Below are 16,186 nucleotides of genomic sequence, written 5' to 3'. Positions count from 1 at the left end.
ATATCTCTATCTGTCCATCTAATCTGGGAACTGGATGATTATATGCAAGTATACAGATGACCATGCCGAGGCTCAGAGAGATTAAGTAACTTGCCCAAAGTCTCACAGCCAGACCACATCTAGATCTGTTTGACTCCGCAGCGCTGCTTTAGTTAAGTGAAATGAAGCTCTACTGCTGCTGCTCCAGGCAGCAGAGGAGGAAGGCGGGAGATAGGCCTTATTGGCCACAGGTATGCTTCGATGTCTTGGAGGGAGGGGAGGGGAAGGAACTAACACTGCGAACCGTGGAGCCCAGTAGGGCAATAGAAAATTTTGCTAAACTGGAAGAAAGCTGTGCATTGAGAATTTTGCTGTAACACTGGATAAAGGTTTATAAGATAGTAAGTACCACAGTTCTGAGACTTGCTGTTACTGGAGTTTACAGATTATGTTTCATCAGTTAACTTTTTCAAAAGGGGGCTGTCCTTTCTTCCCTTGTAGGATGCTGTTTTTAAACTGGCTTGTCCGTGATTTGTTGAAACCAATCCTAATGAGTCAGAAAAATAAAATCTGTTCTTCCACCTCCACCTGTACTTCGTATCTGTCTTTCCTTCTCTCACCCCCTTCCCGGTGCCTACACCCTTACCTTTGGCACTGCCTGTTTCTCAGCGGGTAGTTGCTTTGACAGGGCAGGCATTTCCAAACCTATTACAAAGCAATACAGTCACAAACCTAATGAAAGACCAAGACAGGTACTCTTCCTGCTTGTTTCTCTTCCAATCTCTTACTGAAAAAAGGTCAATGTGGGCAGAGAAAGCACATAATTATACATTTTTAAATAGTTGGGGGTAAAGAGAGGAGTTAATACTTTACATGTTAGTGGTTGGAGACCACTAACTTACTACAGAATGACTGTTCCAGCTTTTTTTTCACAGCTCCTACCCCAATATCATTGTACACATAATATACATCCCTATTTTATCAGATTGTTGGGAGGGCCAATCATTAATTTGAAGAACTTAACAATTATAAGTAATAACTTTTAACTGGAAATTGCCTCTGTTTCTCATTCAGCATCTCTGTAAATTCAGTAATGTAAATTTGATTTGGGAGAAAAAAGTTCATTTTTATGGTTTTGCTGCCTACAAAATAATACTGAGTACTTCTCTTCAGGTTTTTCGGTCAGTAACTTTGTAAAGGGTATTTATCTTCTATTGATGCAGCTGTGTAGGCAGTAGAACATTTTCAGTGTAATCCACTTGGCATCAGCGCTCAGTCCCACTCTTAAATTTCTCTCACCCAGTTTCTGTTTTAAACCCCAGCTTGTCTCTGCCTTAGTAGTTTGTGTTGAAGTTTGTTTTGCCCTTTAACAATTAAAGTATTGTATGCTATATTTTAGGTCATTCACCAGATGTTGCTATAGTGGTTTTGCTTATGTCTGATCTGGGTTGCTCATTGTTTGGCAGATCTTTATGAAAGTTCTTTGTAATTGAGTTCACAATGATTTAGTGTATGTCTAAATTACTGTAATTGTTTCTGATGTTAGGTCTTGAAAATTTGTCAAATTTGTCGTCATCCTGTGTCTGCCTGGATTGTTACCTCTATCTTCTGTTGCCCCTATGTTAAATCTCTGTTTTTGTGTCGCATTTTCTCTATCCCTATAACCGCTTTAAACCTTTTCTAATTTAGGACATACATTAGTAAATAGTTCATTATAGATTTTTTCTAGCTCTGTAATTATGAAAAATTTAAGATTGCATTAATCTTCATAATTTTAGAAAGAATTAACTTTTATTTCTTTCATCTGCTCCAACTCTTGTGTGAGATCCTTGTCCTGAGGATATTTAAAGGCAGCTTCAGGGCCAAAGACAAAATTAGGAAGAAGATTAAAGTATATCTTTTGTACGTTTCTACCGTTCTTTTAAGAACTCTGGGATATCTTCTTTGTTTGTTTTAAACTTCCTTTAAAAGCATTCCAAAATGTTTACTGCCCTGTGTGTAGAGGCAGGTTAGAATAGATGAAGGAACAGGGGCTGGTCTTGGAACAGGGCATTCCTGAGTTCCCCGGCCCCAGCCGGTGCTTCCCACTTTCTAGCTTTCAGCAGGTTGCTTAACATTCTGAGCCTGCTTTTTTTTAACTGCAACATGGAGAGAATACACTTGATCTTAGCCAGCAGGCTGAGAAGCAATGAGAATAAAAGACTGTACAGAGTAGGTGTGAGGGTAACATACTGTCTGTCACACATAAAGTGTGACGTAAAAAGTAGTGTCACTCACCAAAGCAAATGTCGACCAAAGAAATAGTCTACCGAGAACACTTGGCTGTTTCTTTGATTCTGGACGCTCATCACTTCTCATGATCTGATAGTATAAATATAGAAGTAAATTTAAAAAGTATAATGATCCTAAGATATTTCCTCAAACATTTTGGCTTTTTGTCCCGTCTCCTAAAAGTAGGTTTGACCTTCCCCACCCCCACCCCCCCACTTTCTTCCTCTCTCCTTCAGCCAATTCGGTTTGAGGAACCAGAATCTTTCCTAGATTGATGGACCAAACAGCCAGTAAAGTAAACCTGATGATAAACAAGCCAAGTAACTTAATACTTTTTAAATGTTGTTAAAACTGCTTATATATAGTGACAACAGCACAGTGATTACCAAGATTGCAAAATTTAGTTATCTTTAAAATTGTAACTGCTTCTCTAATGTTAGTCTATCTTCCCTTTAATTGGTAATGATTTATTTGTTTAATAACCAAAACATTATGAGGATTCCATGTAGCATCAGTCTAAGCCGCACTGAAAACATTATATGAATACATATCATAGTATAAATTAGTTAATCAAAAATAGCCAGAAAAGAAAAAAAACTTTATTTTTTATTTTTAAACATATTTTATAATTCATTTCATTTAGAGAGTATAGTCACATTGATAATGGTGTATTAGTTTATTTTAATTTCCTTTTATTTTTTTATTTAGTAATGGCTTGATTGGATAAAAGAGTCAATATCATTCTTATTTAGATTTGTATCTAATTTTGAAGACATACTACCAAAACTGAAACTAGTACTAGGATAACACTTACATAACCAGCGTTAATAGAAAAATGAGGTAAGGTATCTCTTTTGGTATAAAATAGCTTCTGAGATTAAAATGACAATAAAATTTTATCTTTATTTCCATAATTAAAATTAAAAATTTGTGAATCCCCAAGGCTCTCTCTGTTCACGGGAACTGCTCTGAAGTGTATGTATACTTTTAAAAGCTTTACACATCAACCTTCTCACAACTACCAGGGGAATGTTTTTGTGAAAATGGGTATTGTATCATTTTGTTTTGAAAACTAGAAGTCAGTCCTAAAAGCACCCTCTTTCCTTGGTTTCCCATGGATTAAGTTTCATTGCGGGGTAGGAGACTATTTTAAACAACAGCTAACATGCCCTCTCTGAGGCTGTGTTAATGAGCTACCAAATCTTCCTCAGCTCCAAGAAGAGGTGTGTCTCCGGGTTGGGTTTGTCAACTTCCCCAGGGAGAGGGAAGCCTGACTTGTGTTGACATTCTCAGGGTTTGCTCAAGATTGTCTGCTCTCCTTCCCACTTTCTCTCTGACCCTCTAATTTTCCATGATAATACAACAACTCTTAGGAGATCCAGAGCATGAATCAAATCCTGTACTCTGCTTTTTTCTCTAATAATAAGTCTCCGCTAATTCTATAACGTGGAGATTAAAATTCAAATTAAAAAATGTTTGTGACCCAAAGAGCAATAAGGTAATTGGCCAGAACCTATTTCTGAAAATTAGAATTTCACACTAACCGTACAGGAGCCCCTGAGTTGCTCTATATATAATTCCAGGAGCTGAGGATCATCCAAAACAGGAAATAAGAAAGGCTAAGTCACCGTAGAGCAAGGGGGAAAGTACTTTGTGATGCAGGTAGGCTGCTAGTGTGGAAGTCTTTTTAAAAATACCTTTAAATAAGGAAGGCTGATGAATTAATACTGGTACATAAACTTTCAGTTGAATTTAATCTCTAAAGGAGGAGCTAGTTTCTATCCTTAAAAAATAAATAGGAGTAATGTTTTTCTTTGAGTTTCCAGATATATGTATACCTCTCTTTAGAAAGCAATTATTTTTCTCAGAAAATTGGAGTAGAAAGGAACCATAAAAATTGTCTTAGTTCAGTTTTTTCATTATGCAAATGAAAAGAGAGTTCACACAGTAAACTTGGGGCAGAAATTGGAATGAACCCCATTTTCCTGGATCTCTTATTCTCCTTCAGCTATGTGAGCTTCCTTCTGTAGTTATCAAGAATCTCTACAAAGAAAAAGGTGATCTAACTAGTGGACAGAGGAAAGTACATAATTAATAAATAGTCTATTTGTAATAAATTTGCTTTGTTCCTGATCCAGAAAATGTCATTTTCAGAGAAGGAAATTTTAAGTGTGGTTTGCAGAAATTCAGATGCATCATATATAAGTTCATGAGGATAACATTGTATTTTAGGGGCAGATACCAGTTTTCTGAAATTCTCTCTGCTCCATTACTGCAGACACTACAAGCAAAGGTGAAGGTCTTGGTGGTAAACAGAATTGACTTATGGCTATAGAGAGAATTAGAATCTGGAACGATTATTTGAAACTTTCTAATTTAGCTTCACTTTTATATCTGTTAACTCAAACGTAGTCTTTATTTTTAGTACTATATCTGAAATGAGTCCTAAAGCTTCATTATTTTCCTGTTTTTTCTTTATCTTAAAAAAGTAGCGCCTGATATACATACAAAAATAATATATGCAACACATATGTAAGCTATAAAGCATAATAATATAATGAACACCTGTGACACCACCACCCAACCCAAGAACCAGAACGCTACCAATAATGTTACTACTTACCTTCCTGTTCCTTCCCTAACCCATCCCCTTACCTCTCCCATACCTTGCATTCTATTTGTTCATTCTACTGTTGGGGGACTTTTGCACTGTTCCTGACCGTGCCTCATAGGGCATTGTGCATGTTCAGCTTTACAAAATAAAGCCAAATTGTTTTCCAGTGTGGATGTACCAATTTAATTACACTGGTAGTGCATACACAAGTTCCCTTTGATCCACGCTCTCTCCAAACAAAGTGAGTAAAATGGTATTTTGTGTATTCTTCATTTTTATTTCCCTCACTATTTATTGACGACATGTATTTCTTCCAGTATAAGATGCCAATTCATGCCTTTGCCCATACTTCTGTTGGGTTGTTTGGGGTTTTTTTTAAGTAATGTAAGTTATATGTTATATTTGTTAGTGCCCAATGTGTCCTACCTAAAAAAATTTTCTCCAACCCAAGGTTGTAAGATTTTGGGTTATATGTTCTTCTAAAAGCGTTAGATATTTTTATTGTTCAACAATTCCAGATCCACCTGGAGCTGGTTTAGTTATATTTTATTTATATTCTGTGAATTAGGAATCCAGTTTTCTCTCCAGCTGGTGGAGAACCAGTTTTCTAAGCATCATCGTCTTTTTCCCCTGGCTTTATTGAAATATGACTGGCTTGAGTAGCTGACTGCACGTATTTAAGGTGTACAGTTTGGCAAGTTGTGATTAGACAGACACCTGTGAAACCACCACCAGAACAAGGTGTATACTCATCACTCCCCAAGGTTTTCTCGAGCCCCTTTGTAATCCAAACCCTCATTAGCCGGCAACCACTGATTTGCTTTCCATTACTGTAGATTAGTTTGCACGTTCTAAGTTTTACATAAATGGCATTAAACAGTTTATATTCTTTGTCTTCTGGTTTTTTTCACTGAGCATAATGTTTTGCAATTCATGTTGCATGTATCACTAGTTTCTTTCTTTCTATTGCTGAGTAATATTCCCCTGTATGGAGATGCCACAGGTTATTCACCTGTTGATTGACATTTGGGTTGTTTGCAGTTGTGGACTGTTATAACCAAAGCTGCTATGAACATTCATGTACAGGTATTTGTGTGGACATATGTATTCATTCATTCCTCTCAGGTCAATAGCTGGGGGTAGAATAGCTGGGTTGTGTGTACACATAACATGTGGAAATAGTAGGTTCATATTTAATTTTTGAAGAAACTGGCAAACTTTTCCAAGATAGTTGTACCATTTTATACACCCACCATCAGTTTGTGAGAAATCCATTTGTTCCCATCCTCACCAATAAGGTATGGTTAGTCATTAATTTTAACCATTCTGGTAGGTCTGTAAGTGGCATTTCATTGTGGTTTTAATAGGAATTCACTAATAACTAAAAATGTCAAGTATCTTATCTTTTTATGTGCTTGTTTGGCATCTTATATTTTCTATGGTGAAATGCCTGCTCAGATCTTTTCCCCATTTTATTGTTTTTCATCTTCTTATCAATTGTAAGAATTCTTTATATATTATAGCATCAGGTTCTTTGTCTAATACATATATTGCAAATATTGTCTCCCAATATGTGGCTTGCCTTTTCACTTTTATGTGTCTTCTGAAGAGAAAAATATTTTGATTTTGATAAAATCCAATTTATTAGTTTTTCTTTTTGCAATTTGTGCTTTGTGTGTACTGTTTGAAAATCTTTGCCAAACCTAAGATCATTAAGATTTTTCTTTTATGTGTTTTTCCAGAACTTGTATAGCTTTTAGGCTTTGACATTTAGGCCTTTGATCCATCTCAAGCTAAATTCTGAAGATGTTATGAGGTGTAAGGTTCAGGGTTCACTTTTCATGACTCAATCCTTGGATCTCTTTTCTGTCTATCCACTCTCTTGAGGACTTATCTAATCATGTGGTTTTGAATATCATTGTATGTTGATGTACTATATTGACTCCCAATGTACATTTCCAGCCTAGACTGCTCTCCTGAACTCTGTTCAGTCTCAAAAACACAGCTCCCTATTCAGCATTTCCGTGAGTAGGCCTGCAGGGCGCCTGCAACCAAGCTCTCCGATCCACCTTCCCCCCTGCCACATCTGCCCCTTTTTTATTGTGCTCCGTTAACTCCGCATCAGTTTCTGTCTTTGAAAAGGAAATAACTCTGTATTTCTTCTTCCATGCAACACTTCTCTAACACTTCTGACACTCGGATGTGTGGGTGTTTTCCAACACTGACCCATCAACTCTGATTCTCTGGACGGCAGCCGAGTGTCCGACAGTTCAGCTCAGTCCTGACACTGCGGACCCCTACCATCACCACCGTCAGACGTCAGCTGAAAGACCAGGTTGTCCCTTGTTCTTCTGACCAACTGGCTATAAATCAGAGGTGTCCACAATCTCCTCCTCAGATTCGATCATTCGCTAGAGTGGCTCACAGAACTCAGGAAAGCAGTTTTTTAGTAGATGAAACCAGGAAAACCAGTTTATTACAAACAGTAAAGGATGCAGATAAACAGCCGGTGACGAGGTGCATGCGGCCGGGGCCGGAAGGGTCCTGAGCCCAAGCGCTTCTGTGCCCTGGCGTCTGGGTCATGCCGCACTCCTTGCCCGTGGCTGCGCTCACCGACCCAGAAGCTCTCCAGACCGCTTACTTCAGGGGTTTTTATGAAGGTTTCACTCCATAGGTGTGATTGATTAAGTCATTGTCCATTGGTAATTAGTTCAGCCTGTAGCGCCTCTGGCCTCCCCAGAGGTTTGCATGATGGAGGTGAAAATTCCTGTCTTCTAATAACGATTTAGTTCCCTTGGCAACCAACCCCCGTCCTGTGGTTATCCAGGGGCTTTCCAAAAATCTCATTGACCTAATAAAGTGGGGTATTGTTGAAAGGGCTTTTTATGAATAACGAAAATATTCCTTTCACCTTTATAGCTCTGGAGTTGTTTCAGAAATAGGGCAAGAGACCAAGTATTATAATGAAATGTTCCCATCCTCTTACCATTTAGAAATTACAAGGATTTTAGGAGCTGTATTCCAGGAATGAGTATGGAGATTAAGTGTATTTTCCTTACTATAAATCACAATATTACAGTCTTCTTACAAATTTTAAATCAGTGGGTTCTAAATATATGAAATTTTATTTTACTAAGGAAAGTCAGTGTTTAAAGATTTGACTGTCAGATAGGTAAACTTAGATTCCGCTGAAACTGAAGGAGTGCTGTTCTGTGTCAGCGCGCTGGTCCGGTCCGTATCTCATTTCCTTTAACCCTTACAGCAGCACTGCAGACCCGGTTGGTAACGCATCCCTGATACACGGATAAAGGCTTTGGCCAGTGATGTTAGAGGTAACCGTGCCTGGTCTCACAAAGCCTCAAGAAAGTGGTACAGCTAAAATTGGCACACACGCATGCCTCCTGATTTCAAAGCTCTTTCTGGTCCTTTCTCTAAAGGAAGAGTACTAATAATGGGGATAGCTTACTGATGATCTAGATGAATACGTACAGATGTAGGGAGGCTGTGACCAGGAGCACACTGCCTAATGCAGGCCTTCCAAGGAAGTTGGAAGTAAAAGTTTTCAAAGATACTATTACGATAACTTCAAAACTACGGTCAGATCGCGGGCCTGGCTAGTAGCAGCTTTGCCTCTCTCGTTTGAATTCCCCCGCTGCTTTCTCTCTCACTTTCTCTCACAGATCACAGCCACCCCAGCTCTTACCCTCTCCTGGTACAGGCTTTTTAAAATTCATTTTCTTTATCACCCAACTTAGCCTTTTCCCTCTCCAAGCCTGTCCTCTACCTTTTGATTTTCCTCCTTTTCCACTGTATTGTCTAAAACCCTATGTGTTGCTAGGAAACTGCATTCTTAAGCTTTTTCATAGGTGGACCACTTACCTTTTGCTTCATAATGAAGCACCCAAAGCTTAGTGGCCTAGGACAGTAGTGCCTTATCATTTGCCACAACTGTGTGGGCTAGGGAGTGGGTGCCTCTGGGTGCGGGGCGCCGCTGGAATGGCTCGTCCTCCCTCCCTGTGGGCCTTCTCCCTAGGAGGCCGCCTCACTGGAGGGCAGGCGCTTGCTCATCAGGCCTCATTCTCTAACGTTACAAGGCTCACTTCCATTTTTTAAAGAAACAAGATTAACCGATTACATTTAGAGATTTAATGGGCTTGACTAAGCAATTCATGAATCAGGCAGCGTTGCATCTAGCAACGAGAAGGGCGCTCCAGTGTGTTGTACAAAATGGACGGTTCTTATAGGCAGAAAGAGTTTGGAACTGAGAAATTAGGAGTGGACTATTTCAGGCGAGGACACTTACCCTCAGGGAAGGGCAGGGGGTATTACCAGGCAGATCACCCCGCGAGTGTGGGTCAGGCAATTCCAGACCGAGTGGTTTAGCGTTCCCTGCTGGGAGAGGCTGAGCCTGCACCGAGGTTAGGTATTGCATCCAGCTTTGGTGTCCTGGGGTTTTAGGAACAGTCGCCAAGGGTGTGGTGTGGAGAGGGGTGATCCTCTTGGTCCATCATTATAGCGGTCCCTCTAATAGAATACTTGCTCATCTTCTAAATTGCCATCCAGAAACCCGCTTTTCCCGTGAGTGCCCCGGTTCCTTCATAATTGTTCCTAGGCCAAGGCTCGCCATCCCTTGAAATATCCTCCATCTCTCAGCACCAGAGGTCAGGGCCAGTAGAGGTCTCCTGGCTTAGTGTTCTCCAACCTGTCCTGAGAAAACCCTGGTCTCTCCACAAGCACTTCGGTTGTTTCTTTTCTTCTTTTTTAAGTTAACCCAAGGCATTTCTGCTACCTACTAATCATATTATTTTCTGCTGTCATGTGCCTTACTTGTCCTTGTATTCTCATATGCTAGAGCAGTGCATGATACAAGAGCTGTATCACATTATTTTTATAATATTTTAATTTTAAAAATAAAGACTTGGCAAATCAAAGCTATCCAGTATAAATATGTTGTGCTGTTTTCTTTATAGAGGTAGATGAAGAAATGGCTAAAGAGACTATGCATATTTGTGTGTATAATATAGTAAATACAGGTGTCATATATAAAATGTTATATCCTGTTTTTTCACTTATCCTATATCATACATTTTTATATCATTAAAATTATTGAAGCTCAGTTTTAATGAATATTGCATTGGATGAATAAATCAGAGTGTATTTTATACGTTTTCTACTGTTGAACATTTCACAGTTATAAAGACTCCAGGAAAAATGCTTTATGTAGAAATTTTTGTGATACTTTGATGATTTCTTTAAGGAAGATTCATAGAGGTAGCATCCTTGGTTAAAACATACTTCTGTTATCATTCCAAGTAACAAGTGTTTGAAAATAACCAAGAGTCATACGAACATTAATTACATTGGCTCTCTGGCAACGCTTCCTGCCACTTACACGAATCTTTGCAGAGAACTACAGTATTTAAAAATGTCTAGTCTGCCCAGTTTTACATAAAGTTTAGCCTTAATGATGTCCATACTTGGTATAGGGCATGTATCATATAGCAAATATTTATACATAACCTTTCCTCTTCAATGTTTGATTTTTTGATGTTCTTAGTTTGGCAGGGTATTTAATGATATTTTTCATTAACGCTCTCACTAATGTTTGAAAAACGGCTCACAGAGCGCAGGCGCACCTCCGGCAATGCTGGGTCAGCTACACGCCACAGCAGCAAAGCAGGGGGGAGGGGCTTGCTTTCAGGTTGTAAAAAATCCAACGTCTGTGACGTGCAGTGAAGCTGACCACAGTAAAACAAGGTATGCCTGTACATATTTAGCTTCTTAAACTGACCTGTCCCCTTTAGGGAAATTAAAACTCATTAAAGATCAAAGGCTCAGTGAGCCTGCAAAACAATGTACAGTTGGTGTGTGTGAACTACTTTGCATTATTAAAACAGCTTTTCCTAAGGAGAGAGACACTATTTAAGACATGTAATAACCTCCTATTTTATTGTCATTGGTGCTAATGCTCGGTCTTGTGTTCTGCCCTGTTCACAGGTTAAAGTGTTGCACAACCAGCTGGTCCTTTTCCACAATGCCATTGCTGCCTACTTTGCTGGGAATCAGAAACAGCTTGAACAGACCCTTAAACAGTTCCATATCAAATTGAAAACGCCTGGAGTGGATGCCCCATCTTGGCTCGAAGAACAATAAAATCACTCCTGGAGACAAAAAGAAAAAGAAAAGAAAGAACGAATGACAGTCACATTGGTGTATTTCTAAACAAACCTACTAAGAATTAAGCAGAGTTGGGAGAAGAGAAATGGGGCAACAACCAACCATTGTAGAGATTCTCACACAAACAGCTTTAATTTTTCCCTTTTTCCTACTTTAACAATTGAACTCTTAAATTTGATGGGAAGGTGGGTGGCTTTAATGTAAACATAATTTCTATAATCTGAACACAGTAATTTTCCTTTTTGAGAAGTCCTTTTGTATTGTAAGGGTTGATGGCTATTTCTGTAGTTTGAAAACATCTAATATAGATTTGCACTGACCAGATAAAAATTCAAGGTTTTTGGTCCTGGGAATGAGGGCCAGTTGTAACTTTTCCAAAGGGAGGTTTACATGATTTGTATCAACATCAGATATTTTATATAAGAATATATTAAACATCTTTACAAGATTGGTTTTCATGTATTATCTTAAAGAAAAAAGAAACTATTTTGCAGAGTAAAATTATTTGGTGTTCCTGCAGCATTCACACACACACATCAGCGGCCGCTCTAATGAATGACTGATTGGCTTGGCGAGTTTTGGCAAATACCTTTTTAAAAAATTAATCTGTACCATTGTAATTTTGTTTAGACTTTTCTTTTTTGAAGACACGGGACTCACACTGTCATTTCTGCGAGGCTTTTGAGCTGATTAATATGCATCATCCAAAGTCATAGGGTGGTCATGTTAGCGATCTTTTCATTCATAATGAAACCTGCTTAAGAGAATTTTTTTTGACAGGGGTCTTGGAAATAGAAATTCTTGATGGTTTCTAGAGTAGAAATCTATGCTCAGAAGTCTAGTTATTGGGTAAAATTCATTTTGACAGAAGTGAATTCCTAGACAGATTGCATTGACTTCCATATCTAACAATACCGGTTAAGCCTTAAATCACAGATATGTGCCTTCTCAGATACAGTAATTCTTCTTCAACCAATGTACATAACTCATAAGGAAACCCCTTTCAGATAATGTTTGACCTGTCAGTTCCTTCCTTGGAAAGGAGCACTGTGTATACATGTAGGGTTTCTTTGTATTTGCTAAACCACATTTAAGGTTTAAGGTGAAATCAACTTTTGAATATACTGTTTGCTTTTTCTTCATTCCTCTTATGGAATGGGAGGGCAGGACTTCCGTTGATTCGAGTAACGGAAAGGCAACGTGGAGCAGTGTGGCAGTAACGAGAAGAGCGTTGGGAAGGCCAGCTGTTGCCGTGGCTCAGCACTTTGGGTTTTGTGTTATGTGGTTGGCGTGTCCACTGTGTGGTTCAATCAGTAATGTACTCCTTTTTAAATATAGGTTCTCTTGATTTTTGTCATAGACGTAAATTAATATTTTGAGAGGTATTTCTTCACCCGTTCATTTCTTTTGTGTTGAAATGAAGTACTTAAAATTACTGTTATACATGGACTTCATGGACTGTAAGATTTGTTATATATGTTCAAATGCCTTTAGCTGGCTTTTTAAATAATATGCTTGTTTGCTTGTTTTCAGTGCTTAATACAATGTAATGTGATTGTAAATCATAAACATATTTTAAATCATTCCCTCCTGTATATTTGTACTCTGAAAGAGCCTTATTTTATTCTTCCAGCAGAATTACTACTTGTGATAGTTCACTTACATTCCCCAGAATGTGCCTCTGGTGTGAATTTTGTATTCTATTAAAAGTGTTTGCTGTAGTACCTTGTTTCTCTGGCTCTTCATAAGTTAAAATAAGAAGCAACTTTTTGGAAATTCCGAGGACATGCTTGTCATTTCTAAACTTCAGAAACAGTGACCAAAAAATGGTATTTCTGTCCCTTGTAATTATTTTATCTCCGTAAGGTGTTTTTTTCCCCTCAGTTGGAATCTATTTTGGGAGAACATGTGTACTCTAACCACATTTCAATAACAATTGTAGTAGCTAAGGAATTAAGTATTTTCATGGGTTGATGATTTTTCAGAATAAACCAGAGGTGGTAGTGATTCTGAATCATGGGGACATGTGCAAAAGAAGTAAGTAAAGTACTATTAGCTAGCGGTGTATGACGGGGGACCCCCCTAAAAAACACCAGGATCATCTTTTGGGTGGCAGTCCCTTGTACTACAGACTTCCCCTGCTAGGTAAGTGTTCTAGGAACCCATGACCAGCTGCTGGTGGTGTGAGAGGCTATATTCGGCCTCCGTGAATTTTTTTGAAGACTCTTTCAAGGTGTTTGCCCATTTCATGGTGGGTGATTTATGGGTGCACCTGCCCACACCACACTGAGTGTTCAGCAGTTTTTGACCAAAAGCGGTGTGACCCCTTCCTTATTCACCCAATCTGATGCCAAGCAACTTCTTTGTTTCTCCAGATGAGAAGTCTTCGCAGAGAATCATTTTGCCAATGTGGAAGAGGTGAAACAAAAACGGCAGCAGCATTAAAAGGCATCAAAATCAACAAGTTCAAAAACTGAGCAGTGGAAAAAATGTCTCAATAGGCGTATTGTATCAAATAGAGTACTTTGAAGGTGACTGAAGTTTAAACATAATAAATGCCCAATTTTATATAAACAAATTCCTTTTTTTGGGTCCTCCTCCATATTTACTTTGTTGAGTATCAATGATTCATATTCATTGTAGAAAGAAATTAGAAGTTAACTTCCAAAAAATTGAAGATAAAATAAATCACTTGCCAAGTTAATAAGTACTGCAGGAAACCACCCAACTGCCCTGAAGTTAGATGTTTTAGTTAACAATTAGTCATATTACAAACTATAAGTTGAATATCCTTTAACTGCCATGCATTCTTTGTATTCTTAACCTGGTTATTCCCTTGGGTTGAATGCTTAGAAGTGAAAATGAGACCTCAAAGTATATTCACACTTTTAAGACTTCTTTATGTGTTGCAAATTGGCTTTTAAGGAAGATTTTTCCAATTTACACCTCCAAGAGCATACATAATGCCCCAGTTTTGTGTATTTTTACAGTCAGTATGTATAAAAGGGCATAATGCACATAATCAGCAGAACAGGACTTTAGAAATGTTTTCAGTGGAAAGGGAAACACAGCCAGGAAGACAAAGGCTGCACAATCAGGATTTGGGACATTGTTGGTGTGGGGCAGAGAAATAGCCAACTTTTCTATTAAAATAGAAATTATTCAAGAAAAAAATGCACTGAAAAACAAGTCTGTGAAATTTGTCTTCGTCCTGCTAAAAATAAACAGGCATAGTAAAAAGTTCATGAATTTATTTGAGCAGAAATTTATTTGAGTCAGGCAGTGCCAAACCAGAAATGGTTAGGACCCCTCCACAAACAGGGAGCTGGGGAAAGAACTTTACAAAGAAGAGGCAGAAGCAAAACAATTATTTGATTGGCCATAGCTTAAGTGGTTGCCTTATTTGGGGAATCCTAAATCAGCTGTTTGTGATCAGTTGTTTTTATCTTTGATTTCTTAATCTTGAAACATTCCAGGCTTACTAAACTACTAAGGTATTAAAGCCACCTCGACCTAACACCTAACGGCATCCTTGTTTGTTCAATTTAACAATCCCAAAGTTTCCAAATCTTTGGGCTCAGGAAGGACCTGGTCTTGGGTAACTTCGCTGAAATCTAGACTTTAAGAACCATTTTTTCCATATTCAGAGTACACTAATATTAACTGAAGTTTATCCCATAGAGTATCGAGTTTCAACTAGTGTGTCGCAAGAATTTTTAAAACACACAATACCTGACTGTCAAGGGCACTAACCTCTTTCCCCTTAGATTGTCAAGTAAAGAAAAAAAAGACACAGATAACAACAATAGCAACCCAATATAAGTGAATCAAAATTAAACTTACTTTTTTATCAGATCAGCAAAAAATACATTTTTTGGTGTGTTACAGAATTTTAGTAATTTATGTGTGCCATGAGATGAAAAGAAGTGGAAATTACTGCCATGCAGTGTAAAATAGGTTTCTTAGAGGTTATCTGTTTAACACCTTTTTTTTAACAGATACGCAAAGGCCCCAAAATGTATTAAACTTACTTAGCCAACCCCCATTTCCAAATGTAATGCCAGATGAGTATTCGCAACTAAATATATGAATTTCTCCTTTAAATCTTGCCACTTCAACTGCATAATTAAATCAATGTGTTAAAAGCATTGTTTCTTCTAAAGTACAGTGTGTATTCAAAGTCTTCTAAATTGAAAAAATAATAATCCATTAGCCCCCAAGTACAATAATATTATCCACTGACCTTTAACATAAGAGTATTCTGAAAAAGAAATCATGTACAGGATGAAAAAGGTGAAGGGATTAAACCAAAAACCAAAACAAAACAAAAAAACCCCATAGACACAGGCAACAGTATGGCGATAACCAGATGGAAGTGGGGGCAGGTAGAGGAGGGTAAAGGGGGGTAAGTGGTGGCTGAAGGAGGCCTGGCTTCGGATGGTGAATGCGCAGTACAATATACAGATGATGTATTACAGAATTGTACACTTGAAACCTACATAATTTTATTAACCAGTGTCACTCCAATAAATCAATAAAAAACTTTTTTTTTTAAATCTTTACGGTCCATGGACATGAAATATATTTCCATTTATTTCTCTATTCTTTAATTTCTTTCATCAGTGTCTTATAGTTTTTATTGTACAACTCATTATGTTGGTTAAATGTATCTTCAAGTATTTCTTGTTTTAATATTACTGTGAATAGAACTGATTTTATTTTATTTTATTACTGTGAATAGAACTGATTTTATTTTATTTTTTCAGTTTAAGCATGCAAACACACAATTCTCGTTTCTTGATTTTGTATCCTACACCTTCGTTAAATTTTTTTTATTCTAACGATTTTTGGTGAAATTTTTACCATTTTTTCACATGTAAGATTATTTCATCTGCAAAGAGATCATTTTACTCGTTCTTTTCTGACTTCCGTGCCGTTTTGCTTTCCTTGCCCGACCGCTCTCACCAGGACTCCCAGGAAGATGCTGAAGAGGAGCGGTGAGAATGGTTATCCTGATCTTGGAAGAATAGCTTTCAGGTTTTCACCTGCAGCGTGACATCGGCTGTGGGCTTTCACATATGACATTGTGTTAAGGTATGTTTTCTTTATGCACAATTTGTTGAGAGTTTTATCATGAAAGGATAT

General features: G+C 37.9%; 1 protein-coding gene across 6 annotated transcripts in view; it reads left to right on the top strand.

Annotated features, from left to right (window-relative positions):
• The window catches only part of ARFIP1 (ADP ribosylation factor interacting protein 1), an 87,231-nt gene extending 74,527 nt beyond the window's left edge, over window positions 1-12,704 (top strand). For all 6 annotated transcript variants that reach the window (XM_054562435.1, XM_054562426.1, XM_054562443.1 and 3 more), the window contains one exon: window positions 10,862-12,704. In XM_054562435.1, coding sequence (XP_054418410.1) covers window positions 10,862-11,017 — 156 coding nt within the window. In that variant the 3' untranslated portion in view covers window positions 11,018-12,704. The remainder of the gene's footprint in view (window positions 1-10,861) is intronic.
• Window positions 12,705-16,186: the final 3,482 nt, after the last annotated feature.

Source organism: Pteronotus mesoamericanus, unplaced genomic scaffold (assembly GCF_021234165.1).
Source record: "Pteronotus mesoamericanus isolate MK-2021 breed Mesoamerican mustached bat unplaced genomic scaffold, CSHL_Meso_final contig_163, whole genome shotgun sequence".
In the NCBI taxonomy this organism is placed as follows: domain Eukaryota; kingdom Metazoa; phylum Chordata; class Mammalia; order Chiroptera; family Mormoopidae; genus Pteronotus; species Pteronotus mesoamericanus.
Note: the sequence above shows the minus strand (reverse complement) of the source record. Positions and strands in the feature narration are given on the sequence as shown.